Source organism: Prinia subflava, chromosome 12 (assembly GCF_021018805.1).
Source record: "Prinia subflava isolate CZ2003 ecotype Zambia chromosome 12, Cam_Psub_1.2, whole genome shotgun sequence".
In the NCBI taxonomy this organism is placed as follows: domain Eukaryota; kingdom Metazoa; phylum Chordata; class Aves; order Passeriformes; family Cisticolidae; genus Prinia; species Prinia subflava.
Genome location: NC_086258.1, coordinates 15,804,660 through 15,824,575, shown reverse-complemented (window position 1 = coordinate 15,824,575; position 19,916 = coordinate 15,804,660). Strand labels below are relative to the sequence as shown.

Sequence of the window (19,916 nt, the reverse complement as noted above, 5' to 3'; positions counted from 1 at the left end):
TGTGAACTTGTATTACAAAATTAATCTTTGCACTGACTCGACTATAAAAGCAGTGAATTTATTAGCAAGATTTTTTTTCAGGTGAAAAGCAGCTATTTCCTTTCCCAAGAACAGATTATTCCAGAAGGGAGAAGAGGCAGTGAGTTGCCCACACACAGTATGGCTCACATGCACACACCACTCACAAGGTGTGCAGTGTTCTCAGCACAGACTCCAGACTTGTCTGTGTGTCTGTCCTTCCTGAGCCCTCCCTGGGCTCTTTCCACTCACACAGGAGCTTTCCAGAAACTTTAAAGCAGCTTAGCCTGCATGGCCAGTGTGGGGTTTAAACCTTAAAAATCAGCACTGGTGCCCTTTTATTGTCTGTGTAAAGGCTGTGGGAGCACGTCCAGAATTTGGGCTAGAGGACATGTTAAAAAAACATAATTTTTTTATTTATTCTTTCTGCAAGAAGAAGAATTACTCAATGATGCTACAATAGTAATCACAGAGTTGTTTGGGTGGAAATGACCTTAAATACCCCTCATTGCAACCCCCTGCCATGGGCAGGACAACCCTCCACCATCCCAGGCTGGTGCAAGCCTGGCCTTGGACACTCCCAGGGCTCATGTTCTGAAGAGCTGAGGGTGTTTCTGTGATGTGATTCCACATTGGCTCAGCTTCATCTCGACCACCCTGCCTCCCTCAGGCTGGAACCAGTGAGATGGCCATGTTAATACTCCGCTGTGTTAATTGTCTGCAGCTCCAATAATTAACAAGAAATGTCACCAGTCTGTATCAGGAATCTCACACGAAAGCATTTTCTTTATTGCATTGGGAAATGGAACCTCCAGTCCAGGTTCTGGCTGGCTGAAGACTCCACATTTGGTTTTTAAAAATCTTGCAGTTAGCACAAAAAAGACAATTCTGTGTTTGAAGGTGTCCTGATGATTGTCACAGCTCCAGACTCCACCTGGAATTCCTTGTTTCGGGATGGGAAAGCCTCTTTTGGGTTGCTGATAGCATTTCTTGTTGGTTTTCAGCCACGTGACACAGACAACGTCCTGGATCCATCCCGTCACGAGCGCGCTGAGCTTGCTTTGCTGCGAGGAGGAGGAGGAGGATGGGATCAGAGACCCCCCCGGGCCCAGGAGCTGAGGACAGCTGTGCACACAGAGTATTTGTCTGCTTTTACTCCCTTAGTGAGAAGATGCACAGGTTGTAATCTCCCTGTTTCCTAGTGTGATGTCGTAGCACCTGCTGACATTTCTCCCCATCAAGCTGGAGGAAGTTCTGCTCATTTTGAGATGGGTTTGTTGTGCTGCAAAGGGTGCAGGTGCCACAGGAGTCCTTCCTCTGCCCCATTTTGGTGTGCCAGGGATCAGCCTCACCTCAGTGAGTCCAGTCTTTTCATGATTTTCCCACAGACTCATAATTTCCCTGACCTGAAGCTGAATTTTCCAGGTCAGCTGAAATGTTCCCAGGTTTAAGTAACATGAGATTTAAGATGGGAGCACTGGTGGTAGATTCCAGCTGATGGTTGACTGAGAGATGCAAAATGAGGTGGGGTTTTTGAACCAGTTCTAGTGAGAATAATGTAGATGACTTAACTGAAAATTCTAATTTCTGTGGGAGAAATCTGCAAATAAGTTTTGCTACTAGAAATTTAGTGATTTATTACAAATATTGGAGTGATGACTTTTTAAACAAATATTAAGATTGGTTGTTGAGCTTTAGAAAAATTTGTCAAATGTGACATGTAAGTTGTCAAGTAAAAAGGAAGTTTTTGTAGAGGACATCATACTCTGACAACAATATGAGGCAATATGAAAGCTATTCTACTTTTGTGCTCTGCTAAACCAATACAGACACACATCAAATACTTCAGTGGAAGCTGTGAAGTTTCAAGTACAATGAAAGCTGTGAAACCACCTCCAGGATCAGCAGAAATCAGTCACCTCCTCAGAACTGGTCTTTTAAGTAGAACAAAATCATTTTGTACACATTGGTGATGTTGTAAAGAGGATAAAGAAAATGATGGGGGGTGCTAGTGCAAGTTAATGAACAGGTTTCTGTGTACCTCAGTAGCACAGGATATTTTAAATCTCATTATTCCCAGCACAATGTCTGGTGTCAGCTTTGTCAGATGTATGATTCTGTGCTACATTTTTCTCTTTATGTGTGTATTGTGTATGTACTGGTGGGTGTTACTAATGAATGAGACAGACCTGAACCTGCAGAAGCACTGATGAATATGCCAAAGGAAATCTCTATCTCTGCTTCAGTCCAGGAGGGAGGAGGTGATTGTGGCAGTGTGAGCAAGGCACAGGCTGCAATCACATATTTTGTGATTATTTTGTCTGTCTTCAGCAGGTGTGAATTGGAGTTAAGATGCCTTGTCCTCTGAGGAATGAAATATCATTCATCCAATATCAATTGAATATCAAATATCAAAACCAGACTCCCTGGCAGTTCTGGTGCCTCGACCACGCTCGGTGTCCTCAGCAGAGCAGAGCTGTGCCAGGTCAGGCTCATTGGAAGGGTTGATCCTTTTGAACCAAAATAATCCACATTTTTTTGAAATCCAAGTCAGGCCTCTGAATAGCAGCTCAGTAATCTCCTGTGCTTGGCCTGAGAGCTGGAGAGCACATCACCAAATGTTCTTCCTGCAGCTCACAAAAGAGACCTTTACAGGCTTTGCAGGAAGTAGATGTCAGGGTATATTGAATAAGCAAATAGGAAAAATGTGTTTTATACTTTTAACTAGGTCAGACCCAAATTATCTGTGAATCTACACAGGTGGTGTGGATTAAGGGGAAAAAAGCTTGCTCAGCAGACCCACAGTAACTCACATTTCCAAGAAAACTTCTCCCAGCAATAACACATGAATGGTTTAGCCATATTTGCTCCAGTGGCTCCTGCGTGCTCCACAGCCTCCTTTGTGCTCCTGGAGAGCTCAGGCCAAAGGGACAGAGCATGTGCTTCACTTTCAGGCTTGGACACTCCAGAAGCATTTTTATTTAAATCCCTTTCCTCAGAATGGCACAGACCCACAGAAGATCCGTGATGTTCTGAATTCCTTGTGGTATTTGCTGTAGCCATAGGAGTCATTTGGCTGCTTTATGACAGCACTTTCTGCTCATACCTCAGTAGATCCAGCCTGCACACGGATCCCAGCTCCCAGCTCTGCTCAGGAGAGGGTTGAGCCACCCCTTGCCTCTTGCTGCCTCGATTCCTTCTGTGCCAGCTGGGTGCTCCAGAGGGGAGCAGCTATTCAGGGATGGGGCTCAGGGAGGCTCTGCAGGGCTCCATGGGGACAGCTCAGAGCTGTCCCTGTGCTGCATCAGCTGCAGGGGCACAGCTCTGCCCATTGCCAGGGGTGCAGCCTGCTGTGCACTGCCTGCTCCTCTCCCTGCCACCTCCCACAGACCCCAGTTGTGCCCAGTGTGCCCAGTGTGGCACCACCCTGCTGTGCACTGCCTGCTCCTCTCCCTGCCACCTCCCACAGACCCCAGTTGTGCCCAGTGTGCCCAGTGTGGCACCACCCTGCTGTGCACTGCCTGCTCCTCTCCCTGCCACCTCCCACAGACCCCCGTGTGGCACCACCCTGGAGCTTCTTCCTCTCTCTCTCTCTTATAAACCTGCCTAGAAATCAAAAATTTTAGGAATAGATCTCTGCATCTCTTCAGCTGCTCCAGTGAGTGTTCCCCTCCTCAGATAACCCACCAGCTCGCATTCTCTGGGGTTGAGAATACATTTTCTTACCTACAATCTCCAAATGTTCCAATCTATTTTTAAACACTGGCATACTTGTTTCCTAGGTTATTTCTCTTGATCTCCCCTTGTCTCTTCCTTTCTGTGAAATAGTTTTGTGAAAATTCTTTTGCTTAAGCTGAACTGTGTATATTGAGAAAATGGTTCTAGCATAACTTGGAACAGAATTTGTAAAGAGCAGTTGTCAACATATGCAACACTGTAAAAACAGCAATTTTTCATTTTTATTCCTGAATTTAAAAAATTAGGTGGAAAAGATGCTAAAATGTATGTTACAGCCTTTAAATTAATAAAACTACACCGTTATATTGGAATGAATCTGTCCCACATAACATTCTCCATGTGTTGGAATGCCTCTTGTAACAGGCTGCTTCAGGAATGGTTTGGTTCATTTATTTAAGTCTCTTTCTAACACTCAGGAGGTGCCTGGTGCCACTGAGGTAAGGAAAGGAAAATCCTTTAAGAAAAATATTTGTGTTTGTGGAACAGGCTGGGCTGTGCAGGACTGACTCTGGGCAAGGCTCTCCCGGAGCTCCAGAAGTGCTGCTCTGGCTTGGCTTGTGAAATGTGACATTTTCTGGGAACTGATGGGATTCCCAAACCTCAGCTCAAGACACACACAGGACTCCAAACTAAGCTCCAAAATTCAGTGGCCTTTTTGCAAGTGCTGCTCTCAGTGACTTTCGTGTGGCTCTATTTTAAGTCAGCAGCAAGAATTCAAGCTGGCCCAGGAGCCTTTGTTCAGTTGTGTGTCCTGTCCTGGTGTGTCACCTCTCCCAGGAGCAGCAGCCTGCAGGGTGAGCCCAGTCACACCAGTTCAGGCTGGCACCTGGCAGCCCAGCACTGGGGCCAGCTCTGCAGAGATGCTCAGCAGCTTAAACATCTTCGTGGAGTTAATGGGAATTAGGCACCTAACCTACTTAGATGCTGCTATAAATGCTGCTAGGCATGTTTAGGTACCTAAATACCTCAGTAAATCTTTCCCCTGGCTGCTTGCAGTGATAGTGTACCAAAAACCAAATACCAGTGGCTAAAGCCTCACCTTTGTCCTCTGTAACCAGCTTTGCCTTTCCCTAGGGATTGTTTTCATGTAACACTAAAAATAGCAGCCAGCTCACAGGTTGTACCATCCAGGCTCTGCTCATATTTTTTTTGGTGGCTTGATTATTTATTGCTCATTCTAGATTTTTTTCCACAAACAGTGGCTAAGGTTGGCATGGATTTAATAGGTTGGTATTTTCACAACACTCATTTAAGATGTTTATTACAAGATGATAGTATTGAATCCTCTTCCCACAAAGATGAAATTAATTTTGTGTCATTCATCAATAGAGTTGAAAAAAAATTGCATCATCCAAAGATCTGTTAGAAATAGAGCCTCATGATTCCCAGTATAAAGCTGGGAAGTTGAAATCTGATAACCAATGCTGATTCTGTCCCTGTGTTACAGTATCAGTCAAACCCAAATTAATTAAAACTAATTTAAAGAGTGGATAAAAAAATCTCTATCCTGCCTGCTCTCAGGTATGTTTTGGGAGGTTGGTTTGTCCCCTGCAAATTCTGGCCCTAAAGCCACAAGGCCGTGTTTGATCTGATGTCCACGATCAGAATCTCTGTTTACAACCTCCTGGTTTAGCTGAGGTTAAGTTTGTGCAGGGTTAACTGCTGTCTGAGGATATTCCCTTGCCTGTACCTTGCAGCCCAGGAATTCCCAGCACACCAGCCAGGACAGGCATGATTGGGGCTTACCATGGAGCTCCAGACTCCAGAGAATTTAATCCAGCATTTTTCCAAAGCACACACTGAAGTGCAGCCACACAAACCTTATTATTCACTGAGGGCTCCAGCGAGGGAGGTTGCTGAAATGATCCCTCATCCTGAAGAGGAAGATTCCAGTTTCTCCAGCCAGTCACTATGAGGAATTTTGGTTTCATTGTTGGGCTTCTTGGGTAAAAGCAAACCATGACAAATCAGTAGTTTGGCTGCCGTTTCACATCAGTCACTATTTCACCCTGACCCCCAAAAGCCACTCTCTGATCAGAAATGTCTTGGTCTCCTCTCGAGTACCCTGCCTGTCAGCTGCCCACAGGCAGTATTTCCCTATGGCCCAATTATTATTATTATCATCAAGAACTATCCTTGCTCTTGTATGTGAAGAGAACTCATTAAAATGTGATTGAGATGGAAAAAGAAATAAAATTACGTTTCTTGCCTGAAATAGAAATATAACAATAACTGCTTATATGGGAAAGAGAAAGGATCCTAGGAAAGCAGAGCATTGGGGTTCCTGCTGATGTTTTCATTTTCACTCCGAAGGCTGGCAATGCATCCCTGTTCCTTTCCAACCCCGCTGCTCCTGAGGTCAGCAGGAGCACAGGGGAGACCTCAGGCCCTGCCTGAGCTGCACATTCCCATCTCCAGACTGAGCTGCACATTTCCATCTCCAGGCTGAGCTGCACATTCCCATCTCCAGGCTGAGCTGCACATTCCCATCTCCAGACTGAGCTGCACATTTCCATCTCCAGACTGAGCTGCACATTTCCATCTCCAGATTGAGCTGCACATTTCCATCTCCAGTCTGAGCCACTGGGGACCCATTGTTAGGGACTCTGATCAGTCACCGTGGGGTTCCTGTTCCTAGTGCTGCAGGCTGGAGATTCACAGCTCGAGTCCCTGCTGACCATGACACAAACATTGGTGTTTCATTGTTGGGGTCCCTCCCAAACAGGGGGTTCACATTTTCCAGGCTTCTGCCTGTGATGTGTCTGCATTTTGGACTGAGCATGATTGGCTGAGGCCCCAGTTTGGGTTCAAATCTATCCTGTCAGTGCTCACCCAGGGACTTGCTCCACTTCTGTTCCAGAACGAGCCAGGCCAGCCAAACTGGGTTTGTGTTGTGGCTGGATTTATCTTGTCCAGCCACAGACCGGCTGTGCTGTGACACCAAGCCAAAGACAACTGCCCATCACTGATGGCACTGAGCACATCACTGAGCAGGAGCAGAGAGGCCCAGTGAGAACCTGCCTGGCACCCTCAGACCATATCACTCCTTCAATTAAATGCAGAACTGTTGTAAATAATAAAGATATGGAGGATCAGGAAATAGTTCCTAACTGTTAAAGTATGGTTGTCTTGTTATGTGGCTAATTGAAAGGTGCAACCAAAAGGAATCATTTTATTAACTGAAATTAAATGAAAATGTATAAATGCAATTAATCTCTCACTCCTTTCTCTGCTCAGCTTTGGGACTGCAGTCCAGTTCCTGGAGCCTGAATTCTCCATGGATATGCTTAACCCATTCTGCAGATGCTGAAGCAGCACAGTCCTGCAGGCTCTGCTGTTTCCAGTAACCACTTAGAGTCCTGCAGAGAATGCTACAAAAGCCAAAAATGAAATCAATAGTAAATGTTCACCAACAGGAAAACTCCTGTGGCTGGCTGAGGATAACAGAAAAGCGTTTTACTGCTGTGCTCAGAGGTTGTTTGGTACAAAACCCTGCGGTCTGTTTCAGACCTGGTTTGTTATTGTTGCTTGTCTCGATGTTTTGGATACACAATTTCACCCACTTAAAATCAGGAAATCAGAGGAAAAGGCCTTGGTAATTTCACCACATTCATAAAAACGCAGGTTTTCATTTATAAGAAAACTCAGCAGCCATCATGACTGAAGTTTTGAACAGCCCCAGTGGCTGCTCCCAGGGGGCTGTTCTGGCTCAGGAACACTTGCCTGGAGCAGGGGGGGAATTAGCAATTCAGCCTCTGATGTGGCTGAAGGAAATTACAGCTCTCCAGGTAAGGAGAAGGATTGAGTTCCTGTTTTTTGCAATAGCCAGAAGGGAAAGGCAAGCCAAGGGCTCAGGGGCTGGAGTGAGGGCAGGGGCACCCTGCCAGGGGCATCACCACCTCCCTGAGCTTGGGAGCTGGATCCTAGGGAGGGTTACCAGGAGAGCTCTTCCTTGCTCTGAAAACTTTTAGCTCACTGTAGTGGAAAGCCCTCAATCCAAAAACCAGTGTGCTCTGCAAAGGCACCAGCAGGCTGCAGCTGCAGGCAGGGAGGGGAACGAGCAGGGACGTGCAGAGCAGGCTGCAATTCCTTGCCAAAGCCGAGGCCACGGCTCAGCCTCCTCCCTGTGTGCCCACTGCATCCAGAACTTGTTCTTGGGTCCATCCATCTGCAGCTCTCCTGCCCTCCCCAGTCTGATCGGGATCCCTCCCCTGGAGCAGAGCAGTGCTCAGCTCACCCTCTGTCACTACCACGTTTGCAAGGGGAGGGCTGCAGCTCTGAGAGCTCTCAAGTGGGTAAATTGAGTTTGCAGTAATCGCAAATACCTGAGATATTGAAGCACAGCTCTGCCATGGAGGCTGAGGGCTTTAAAAGCAGAGAGGCACAGGGACTCGGATGTACGTGCCTCATGTCATGTGTCTCTGCCAGGGCTGGAGCCTAATTGGATTTCACAAATGTGACTTCTGTGCCTCTTGATCACAAAACCAAATTAAAGCTCAAGAAGTTTTGAATAAATCCATACCTGAAAGTTTGCCTCAAAAAAAACACAAATAAACAAACAAACAAAAAACCCCCAGTCTCCTCCTCTGCCTCAGCAGGGGAACAAAATGAAAACTTCAGAACTGTTGCTTTAAAACAAATAAGAGAAGCAGAGCACAGCCAGCAGATCTGAATTCCTGGGTGCACTGAATAAAATCAGTCATGTGATAATGATGGGATTTTCTAGAACACCTTTTAGGCATGCAATTTCTGCATTAAATCTATTCAGATGTCCCTAGAACATCTGCTTCATCTATCAAATGGGAGTAACAGCCACTTTTTACAGTGTACTGACAGCTACAGATAAAAGCCTGGTAATTGCTAGCAGGAACTACTGCCTAAGCAGAGATTTTCTTCAAAGTTAACCTGCCAAGATTTTTAAGACTATTGCACATGATACCCCCTGTGCCAGTTCTCACAATTTGGGAGGTGGAGTAGATGTTAAAATTGTAGGTAACGGTGGGATTCAGATTCCAGCCTCCCTTGAAGGCAGATCAGACACGGCTGATGCCTGGAGCCTCAGCAGCAGAGGGAGCGGAGCAAATCCCCAGATTTGCTGTTAATGTGACCTAAAATCAGTGGGAGCTGCTGTAGCACGTGGGTGCCATGGGCTGCTGGGCTTCCCTTCAGGGAGACACCTGCTAAAACCCCGGGCAGCCCCGAAAGAGAGAGAGGAGCTGTTTATAGGAAGAGGCACAGCTCTGCAGCAACACAGTCCTGGCTGCTTCTCATCCCCTCCCTCTCTGCCTGTGTTTATTCATGAGTCAGGGTGCAGGGAGGATGAAAAGGCTGCTGGCAGACTCCTCCTCAGAGTCTCCACTTGAAATGGCACCACATTTCCAGGGAAGCCTCACTTGTGCTCCCAACAAGGTTGATCCTCACGGGAACGCCGTCATTCCTCTGCAGCTCTCAAGGCACAAAAACTCAGTAAACCTCCTCTGCTTTGGTGAGATCCAGAGCTGGAGTGAGCTTTTACTGCTCTTGAAAAACCCAATATTTGGATGGATTAGCCTGGTGCCAGGCTGTCCCTCTGGTCTTTACAGCAGCCACTTGAACAGCAGTAAAACAGCACCGAAAAATCAGGGGACTGCTGGCACCCAGGGCTCGAGCAGAGCAAGTTCTGCTACAGAAAACCCAGCTGAGATCGTTCTTTATAAAAGGGAATAGCAGCTAGTGGGACAGAAAAAAGAAATCCATGCCTGAATGAAAGTGACATTAGGGAGGACTTCAGAGCTCAGAATAGCTCCTGCCATCCTCTGCCACAGCCTCACTCCATGAGCCAGGGAGAGGCTGCCAGGGTGCTCAATTCTCCTCTGCCTGGAGCACCTGCAACAAAAATCAGCCTGATTTTTGTAATTTTGAGAGGAAGTGTTAAAATATTAAAAAGAAATCACATCTCCTCTTAACTATCATAAAGCTGGAAAGCCTTTGTAGAGATTACTCTGGAGCAACTAATCTTGGCATAACAAAGCCTTTGACTGACTTCCAAAGGGCCTCAGTGCAACTCTTTAGTAAATCAGTCTCACCCACTCACCACACAGAGCAATCAAGGTGTTTTCTTGCAGAGCAGCATGTCCCAGTGTCCCTGTCCCAGGATGGCCCCCACCAGCCACGTTCATCACTTGCTCCGAGGGGCTGAGGGTGGCTCAGCTCTCAACAACCACCAGCACCTGTCAGGATCAAACCCCCCAAATCCAGCTGGGATCTAAGCAGTTCAGTTTTCCTATGAGGAGCAATTGTAGGAGGGTTTGGACAGAAATCTGCAATAACTGAGGTCGATGCTGATGCTGTTACATTGCTGAGCAGCTCAGTGAAGGGGCTTGAGAGATGGAGGAGCTTCATCCAAAAAGGATGTTACTGTGAGGTTCAGAGAAATCTAATGTACTGCTGTGAGGCTTCTTACTGGAAACAAGTACCTGGCTGCTGTGTACAAGAGGTTTGCAACCTGTCAGAGTCACAACAGACCTTGTGACCTTTTATATCTGGAAATCACACAGTTAACTCTGCCAAATACTCACCTGGCATACAGGTGTCACCCTCTTAAAATCCCCCTACCTGAAAGAGGGACAAAGAGAGAGAGAGAGACAACGCTGATGAAAACTCAGTGACTTGTCCAAGGTCATGCAGCAGGTGGTGGCAGGGGCTGGAGAGCTTCTGCACCAGCCTGCACTGAATTGTCTCAATAAATGAAAGCTCCAGATAAAATATAAAGGTTTAAATTATAAGAAAATTTTATTCTTCAAAAATAGTAAAAAAATGTTTCTAACTTTTTTATCCCCTGCTCAATAAAATAATAGACAATATGAGCTTCTGGCAGAAAGGACAGGTTTTCCATGAGAGAATTTACACAACAGAATAGTTGACAAGTCAGTTAGATGATGACCAAGATGCCTGAGCAAAGCATCAGAGAAATGTTCCAAAAATCTTGTCTGAAAGTCTGCAGCAGCTGACGTTTTATTTCTGCTGCATGGAAGCTTCTTAGCCATGGAGGCATTGCCCTGCCCGATGGCTCCAGGATAAAGAGAAAGGAGTTCCCCAAGGAGAAAAACAATCCCCGAGTTGTACAAGCACAAATGCAGAGCACTGTGAGGGCTGATCGTGCTGAATGGAGCCGGCGGATGGGACTGTGTATCCATGGCAGCTGAGGAGGTGACTCATGGCCCCACTATAAACACAAACTTGCCTGCAAAGAGCACACTCGAGTAAAATCTGCATTTGTGCCGCGTTTGCACAACGAGCTTGAGGCTCCACTTCTGCCGGCGCTCCCAGAGCATCCCTCAGGATGAGGCAGTGGTGTGAACAGGAGAGAAGCCACAGTCCCCCTCTCTGCCTCCCCTTGTCCCCGCCGGTGGCACTCAGGGACATCAGCAGCACATCCCGGGCCGAGGGAGGGATCCTGCCGTGCCATCGGGGGACCAAAGCGGGGAGGGGACATGGCTGGGTACAACTGCAAGAGCTCAGCTTACAGGAATTCAAAGTGTCTGCTTCACAAAGGAACAAGCCCCGGGCACGGGCAGTGCCAGCGGTCACCAGGAACAGAGCGGTGGCACGGGAGGTGTTTGCAGATGGGACAGCCATGGACAGCCGCAGCAGGATCTGTCCTGGGAAGGAAGAGCACTAAAATATCTGAAAGTTCCTCGAAGGAATCGCAGCCCTCGTAAAGACATCAGGCAGAGCTCTGCTGGCAGACTGGAACTCGCATCAGCCAGGAGTTTGGGATGTTTGCGCCTGCAGAGGAGACTGCAACTTGCCTGCCTGGAAAAAAGGGGAAAAGGCAGCCTCTCCAAAGTGAGAGCAAAGCCATCCGCTCCGGAGCTGCGGAGCTCAGCCCCCGGGGGGATGCAGAGCCGTCTGTGGGTCTCAGACCGCGCTGCTCCCGGCCAAGGCAGCGAGGGTGGAGCCGCCCTCCGCTGCTGCAGTGATGGATGTGAGTCAGTCCCTGGGGAAAGAGCTGCGAGTACCGCTGCTCTGCAGCCAGAAGAGATAGAAATAGGACTTTAAAAAACATTGCACCGAATTCTTAGTGATTTTTAAGGGGCACAAATAACTCTCTCATTACAAGAAGCTTCTTCTCTCCGCGTTGTTTAAACATCCCCTGGCTCGGAGAAGGTGGGAAAAAAAGTCAGAGAGGTGATTTGGTTAAACACTGAAAAACGCTTTGAGAAAAAACAGTGATAGACAAGCACTTCCTCTCCATTCAGGGTCACAAACCAGATGAAATCTCACTGATCTGGTAATTTTTTGCAGGTGTTATTGTATGGTTTGAGATTCCGATAAAATGGAAAGATAATCAAATTGGAATCCCATTAGTATGTACCTTTTGTAAGATTAGCAATTTCACAGCATATTAATTTTCCCCTGGATTAGTTTAAATGTGTAACAGCACTTGATTTAACAGAGCTGCATGGGCAGACAGTATTTCAACACTGTGAACATCTGTTCTGAGTTACCAAAATTCCAGCTCAAAAACAAATATTTCCCCTACAAATCAACCCAAACATTATTCTGAGTGTTGTAACAGATGCAAAATGATTCTGGCTCCCTCTGCCCTGTGGTTTGGCTCTTTCCTTAAACTTGATGTGAATATATTTATTTAAACACTTCAAGAAATACACATCTGAAATGGCTATTTAAGCTTCCTTAGAGTGTGTCTGATGTTGGTTCAACGTTTATGGTCAGTTGACAGACTGCCTCATTAACTGAAGATTCTATTAATTAGTGTAAGCTCTGGTTACAGCTTTGCAGATAAACCTGTTCTAGAGCAGCACTTAAAGTCCCACTCAAGTGTTCTGAACACTTTAGCCCAACAGCACAGAACTAATGAGCCTGAGTTTGTGAGAGGGGCAGAGTTTATTTTGGGGTTTATATTCATTCTGTTCTGACCTGTTTCAGTGGGCTCTTTGCCCCCATTGTTACTGCTGCTGGTCATCTTTCATGAGCTAAATGAATCAGAAGAGGTGCTGATGTATCTGGCATAAAGAAATGAGATTTGTTTACTAAACACGAAATTTGGAAAGAGGCTTTGCAAGAGGGTTCCCAGTTAATGGTCTGAGTAAGTGAATAAAAATGTTTACTTAGGCAGAAGCAGCAATTCTATACTTTGAGGTGTTTAATTGCATTAAGCTTCATATAAGCAACTGGGATCCAAGATTTTTTTTTAATAGTTTATGTGTAATAGCTCAGCCAGACAAAGAGAAAACTGAATTATGGTACCATAAATAACTACAAATTCCAGTATAGAGAAAAATCCTCTTGGTTCATCCCTCCTTGCACAAAATACCCTTCGGGGGCAGAAACAAGGCCGTGCTTTGAGGATGACGTTTTGGAGTTGTTAATAATTTTCTGTCTTAAATGCTTGGAGAAAAACAGAGTGTGTGGACTAAATATAACCCTGCCTTCAGTGCTGGTTGGGAAATGGGAGTCCCAGGCCAGTTCTCTTGCACAAACAATGGGAACATGTGTGCCACAGGGAGGCAGGGGGATGGCACAGGGAGGCAGGGGGATGGCACAGGGAGCACTGCAGCACCCAGGAGTGTGTGTCAGTCAGAGAAAACCACACAGGGGCTGTGTGCATTACTGCCCTGCAGGGATGCCAAAGTTGGTATGAATTTGATGGTCACGTTTTCCAAAGGCAGCTTGTTAATATGGCATAACAGTAGAAGGGAGCTGCAGATATGTAAACCTGCATAGAAATTCAACATTGCATTTTGTTCAACATTTCTGTTTGTGAAGAGATGGGAACCCATTCTATATGCAGTAGGCTACTTCCCTCTATCGCATTATACATTAGCTTTATATATTGTTAATTAGACCTAATTTAGGCCTCAAAAAAATCTCATTAAAATTCTGATTAGTGCTGTTGGCAAGCAGCCATCTAAAAAGCCTCTATTTCTTTCTTTGATAAGTTTGAAGCCGCTATAACAAACAGTAAAAATAAGATCACAGCCTTCTTTCTCATGCCAATCAACATAATGTATTCTCCAGGTCAAAGTCATTTAAGGGAAAATACAGGAGGAGGACATCTTTATTTCCCTGCATAGATGCTGTCAGGTGACTATAGAAAATTATATGTTTATGCCCTTTGGCATTTAAAAAAACCCAACCAAACAAAAACCCCCAAACCTAAGAAACTTCTTATGAAAATGCCAGTTGTAAACCTTCAAAACCAACTTACTCTGCAGGCCAATTAAATAAAGGGATTTTTTAAAAAGGCTTTAAAAAATGAGAATAAAAATATTACAAAGCTGGTTTAATATTAAATCCAGTTCTGTCCGATGTTTTCTGCATAACTTTCTGCCTGATGCTTCCCATATAGCTTGTAGTCTAAATGCCTGGCCAGGAAAACATACAGACAAGAATATCTTTAGTCCAAATACAGTCCATTATGCACCCACATCGCTGCAGATAAGAGCACATAACTTTAAAAGAAATCATGGCATTAAAAAAAAAAAGTCAAAGGCAGAATAAAGCAACAAACAATAGCAGGGCTGCTCTGCTTCCTTGTGCCTGTGTATGTTGAGGGGTTGTTATGATACAGCTGCCAGCTGTCATTGTATTCATCTCAATTAACTTCAACGTTTCACTGTAATGCAGGAAATCTTTACAAAGCTGAGCACTGCTTGAGAAGGCAAACACGAGGTGTGTCTTTCAGTGTGTGCTGTCTCTGTGCACATCTGTCCTCGCAGGAGACACAGGCAATGAGCCTGGGCTTGCAGAGGAGCCGCCAGGACTCTGCAGAGCTGCTGACTCCAGCACAGGAGGGGCAGGACAGCTCTGATCTGTCCCTGTCCCTGTCCCTGTCCCTGTCCCTGTCCCTGTCCCTGTCCCTCAGAGCACAGTCCCCAGTGAGCTCCATCCTGCATCACCCTGGACACTGGTAAGACAAAGCCAACAGATGTTTATTGGAAAATACCACCTTTTCCTTCTGATAAACACCCAGCCATGCCACTGAAATCCAGCTTCGGGATGCTCTCCATCAGTAAAGCTGATTCTGGGTTGGAACATACATTAAAAAAAAGTCCAACTTACTAATATTCTATTTTTCCAAGCCGTTTTAAACTGTAATTTTTGAAGGTCAAATCAGACTTTCTGTATCAAATAAAGTAGGGAGATAAACACACACAGAATCCAGGGTGCATCTGCCTTTTAAGACAGTGTTCAGTCTCTGTTGTTGCATTCATATTTGCATAAGTAGGTTCCAAAAACCTGGGAAGCCTAGTAGGCTGCTACTGAACATATTCTGATATGATATGGCAACTAGTTACCAGCTGAAATTCCTGACAAGAGATTTAAATAGAACAAAATGGGCATAAGAGAGGTGGTAATTTAGCAGAATGCCCTGGCTGGGTGTACCTGGGGTACCCAGGGAGGGCACTGGGGCTTGGCAGCAGTGTCAGGAATCTGCTCAGGTACTGCATGGAACTGAGAGGGGGAGTGCATTAAAAAGGGAGAGGGGGAAAGAACACTCCCAATCTCATCAACAAGATTTAATGAATCTAAACCTGCAGGACAAACTGCATACAATTAATAATGTGCATTTCTGCACTACTTGCTGCTGTTACAGTAATTCTTTCGTAAGAAGACACAGCATGACTTTAATGCCTTTATGTTAGAAGCCTGATTTTTGTCTGTAGGAATTTTCCCAGTCTTCCAAGAAGGTCAGGCTTTCCTGCCAAAGATAAGAAACATTTACCACATTTCTGGGTTCTTAATAATTTAAACCCATATGAGTAAGAACTGGTCTGTGCTTTCTGCATTTTGTTTTTTCTAGAGAGCAACCTGGGAGCAAGGTGGATGTCACAGAACTAATCACAAAAAAGAAATCCCAAACTTAGGGCAGCCTGGCAGGACTGAAGCCCAGGGCAGCAATCACTTTAGTGGTTTTGAGAGAGCTGGTTGGAGAGCACAGGTTTGCAGTATCAAGCTGTACAGATCCCGAGCTGATAAGCCTGTGCATGTGGAATTCTTCAGGCGAAATTCTGCCTGACCTTCCCCAGCACCGTGCCTCCGGCAAGCTCTCTGAAAGCAGCCATTTGAAGTCAGGGAAATCTGGGTCATTGACTTCAATAGAAACTCTGATTAAGGAGGGGATGATGCTCGGCTCCTGCACCTTTCACTCCTCCCTTCTGCTACAGCTCTGCCTGGGGATGGGCTGTTTTATTCTGTGCTCGTGGGTGCTCTTCTGTCTCCAGTAAAACCAATGCCAAATTCCAAAATCAAACAGCCTGAGCATGTAAGAACAGCTATTTCTAAACTGTCTTTTTGCAGCACGCACGCCAAGAGTGAAAAAGGAAGAGGAATGGAGTGCAGAGGAATAAACGGAAGGATCAAGTTGTTTTTCCCATTGGCACCAGCTGGGAATTGTCCTTATTCAGGGGAAGGTCTGACTGCAAAACGGGCCAGCTACTCCCTTATCTCTCGTCTCAATCCACTTCTGTCATCTTACACCTACTGGGTCTAAATAATTCGCCAAAGCACCAAAGGCACGAGGTGCCTGGAACGGCCTTGAGAGTCTGGTTAATGCTTTACAGGGGGAAGGCTGCTTTAAAAAGCAGAGCGGAGAGTTTTTTCCAAAGCTGTAGTCATCACTGAGAGCCACACTTACTGAGTTCAAACCAGGTCAGCTGCCCAAGCAAGAACATGTATTTGATCTACCCTGCCATGGTAAAGGCTGCCTGTAAACTTTGGCAGAGAAAATTATTAATCTTTCAACTCACAGCATATAAGCAATGACTAGTAATACCTATTTTTCTGAGAACTGGAATGCCTTTTGGAACCAACCCAGATTACTTAGGAGAAGTTCCTCTGCTATCACCCAAAAGCAGTTCCAAACCTGTCTCTCCCACATTCAATTAAACTTTAAAAAAAAAATTAAAAAATAATGGGAAAAAAAAAAAAAAAAAAAAAAAAAAAGGCGGGGGCAGCTCATGGTTCACTCAACAGGCATTTTTCATCTGGTGAGGAGCCCCAGCAGCTCGCTCAGCTGCAGCACCGGGACAATAAACATCCATTTTTCAGTGATTCAGTGCTGTGGGTAGCGGCTTTCACTTGGAAAGCCGAGTGAGGGCTCTGGCCAGAACCTCTGTGGAGGGGAGGGAGGGGGAGAGCAGGCATTGCTCCTCGGTGTCTCTCCACCTCTTCAAAAGCTGCTGCTTTTCGGCTCAGCTGGGTGTGGGTATCTGAGCGTTCTCATGGGGCTTTTCATGGCCCTCCGCACTCTGCGTCACACAGCTGGAAACGCACTGCCCTGTGAGGCCAGCCTGGGAACTTGCACTGCTTTGGACAAATCAGAACTAAAACAAAGGCTGAATCAGGAGCCTCTTCCAATTCTCTCCTGTTTAGTTTTTTGGGGTGGGTTTGTGTGGGGGTTTTGTGGGTTTTTTCCTTTTCTTTTTTTTTTTTTTTCTTTTTGTGCATCTCACTCAATCCTTTCATCCATTGTTTTGGCTCCCAAAGGGCTGAGGTGGAGATTCACTCAGTGGATGAAGCAGTGGGTATTTAAGGTACTGTAAACCATTTGCTTTTTCAGTCTGTCCTGTGCCTTGACCCGAACACTTGTTCTGCATTATTTATCCTCTCCATCTTGCAGCTTGTTCTCTGCCCGCCTACTTTTGCAACTCTTTTCTCCAGAGAGAATATAATTCACAGAGGAATGAAGTGACAGTAGCTGTTCAGCTGTGACCATGCAGATACCTGACTAGAAGCTTTGCTCAGGTTTGAGAGATCTCTCTCACTGCACATACAGTACTGCTCCCATTTAACCCTGAGAAAAAGAAAAGCCTGAATTCTTCAGACCAGTCTTTATTTAAATACACACAGTTCTAGATCACAAGCTGACTGTACAATACCTGTCCCCCAGCACCAGAGTGGGTGTCACTCCATCTATCAGTAACCATATTTCTGCTGAGCCACAATTACTGCACCATCTTCCTGCCCCAATTTTATCCATGTTTATGGAGAAAGTACAGGTAGGTCCCTTGGAACATACTGGTCAGCTGGATCCTTAAAAAACTCACTTTCACTCCAGCTTTCTGCATGAGGAAAAAACCCAGCAGTCGTGTTTCCAGGAGATATTTCAGAACAGAATTCCCAATTTCCATTACATGCTATGCCAAGGCAATATGTAGGAGAATGGGAACTGCTGCAAAACACTGCGGAAAATGCATCTCATGAACCGTGCTGGAGATTTTTACCTAAAACCTGCAGTCCCTCCTTTGTAAAAAGCACTTAAAATAACTTGGAGCGGAGCGGGGGAGGTTATCGAGTTTTCAGAGAAGGGGCATGAACAGATTCAGACGCAAGGGCAGGACCGAGTGCAAGCCGGGCCAAGGGTCACCCAAACGCGGCACCCGCGCTGGGAGGCCACGACCCGAGCCAGCGCTGACCCGCAGCGCTCTGTGCGCGGCTGCAGCGGGAGCGGCGGGGCCGGGGAGCCCTTCCCCAGCGAGGGCACGTCCCGCACGGACACAGGACACGGCGGGCGGCATGAGGGGGGGACAGGGGGGCAACGACGGGATCGGTGCCGGAGCCGCCGCTCGCCTGGGCGGCGGGAACACATCCCACAGCAGGGCAACGCTCCCAGCCTGGAGACCCCCTCCCCGGCCGGATCCCCACCCCTGGGCAGGACAACATCCCTGGGCAGGACCGCGGCCGCCGGGACAGCCCTTCTCGTACAGGGACAGTTCTTCTCGTACAGGGACAGCCCTGCTCCCACAGGGACAGCCCTTCTCCCACACGGACAGTTCTTCTCTCACAGGGACAGTCCTTCTCTCACAGGGACAGCCCTGCTCCCACAGGGACAGTCCTTCTCTCACAGGGACACCCATTCCCCACAGGGACAGTCCTTCTCCCACAGGGACACCCCTGCTCCCACAGGGACACCCCTTCCCCACAGGGTCAGCCTTTCTCGCACAGGGACAGTTCTTCTCCCACACGGACACTTCTTCTCCCACAGGGACAGCCCTTCTCGCACAGGGACAGCCCTGCTCCCACAGGGACAATCCTTCTCGCACAGGGACAGCCCTTCCCCACAGGGGCAGCCCCGCCCGGCCGCGGCGGGGGGCGCTGAGGGGGCCGTGCGCGCGCCCGCCCGCCGGCCCCGCCATTGGCCCAAAGTAGGTCACGGCCCGCGCGCGCGCTCACGTGACGGCCCCGCGCGCGCTGCCCCCCGCGCCGCGTGACCGGCGGGCGGGGCCCGGGGGCACCGTGAGGGGAGCGGGGTCGCGTCCTTGTCCTTGTCGCTGTCCCCGGCCGTGTCCTCCCCTCTCGGAGCCAGCGCTGCCTCCCCCGCCGAGCCTGCGGCACCGCGGCCAGCTCTCTGCAGATATCGGGGTGCCCGGTGCCTCCGGGCGTGATCGCTCCGCGGTGCTTTGGCTGAACATCCCCCGAGCTCACCCCGCTATGGCCATCGGTGTCCGTGGGACCCGGCTGGGATGGTCCCAGGGTGGTGATCACCATGTCCTTAGTGCACCTTGGTGGAAGGACCCCTGAAAAGTATGAAGATTTTTCGACTTCAAAATGGCCTTGCAGTTTGTCTTTGCTACAGATAATAATCACACTAAAAGAAATAAAATCATAACGGTACATTAACCACTGGGTACTTGGTTTGAAAAGAATCGGATTTTTAGGGCTTATGAGTGATCCCAGTGATGGAAACAACCGTGAGCAGAAATATAAACATGGGTTGAGATAATTTTTTTTTAATAAGGCGCCCATCAAGATATTTTCGATACAAAAACCAAGCAACTGCATACTCTTTCATAAGCCATAAAATAAACATTTTATGGGTGAATGCTAAGCTCAGAACACAGAAATTGTATTGCAATTGGGAAATGGAGAAATTCAGGTAGGGTATCATTAGCTCTGTTTTGTCTTGGTTGGCTTTACCTGGAGTGCACCCTGTGGGGTCAGCCAGTGGTCAGAACAGCACGAAGGAATTGGGGGCACCTTTGGAAAAGTGTAGCAAGTACAAATCAGTACTTTGTACGTACAGACAATAACATGCTGTCCTGACAGCCTGGAATTTAGGCTGTTTGGGATGAAAGCTGCCTGTGTAGCATGGCTGGAGTTAAATTACTGTTCCTGTTGTGTGAGACCGAAAATAACAGCTCCAGCACCCTGCT

At 47.1% G+C, this 19,916-nt stretch overlaps 1 protein-coding gene across 7 annotated transcripts in view; it reads left to right on the top strand.

Annotated features, from left to right (window-relative positions):
- Positions 1 to 6,905, top strand: part of STXBP4 (syntaxin binding protein 4) — a 65,826-nt gene extending 58,921 nt beyond the window's left edge. For all 7 annotated transcript variants that reach the window (XM_063409478.1, XM_063409473.1, XM_063409472.1 and 4 more), the window contains one exon: positions 1,023 to 6,905. In XM_063409478.1, coding sequence (XP_063265548.1) covers positions 1,023 to 1,137 — 115 coding nt within the window. In that variant the 3' untranslated portion in view covers positions 1,138 to 6,905. The remainder of the gene's footprint in view (positions 1 to 1,022) is intronic.
- Positions 6,906 to 19,916: the final 13,011 nt, after the last annotated feature.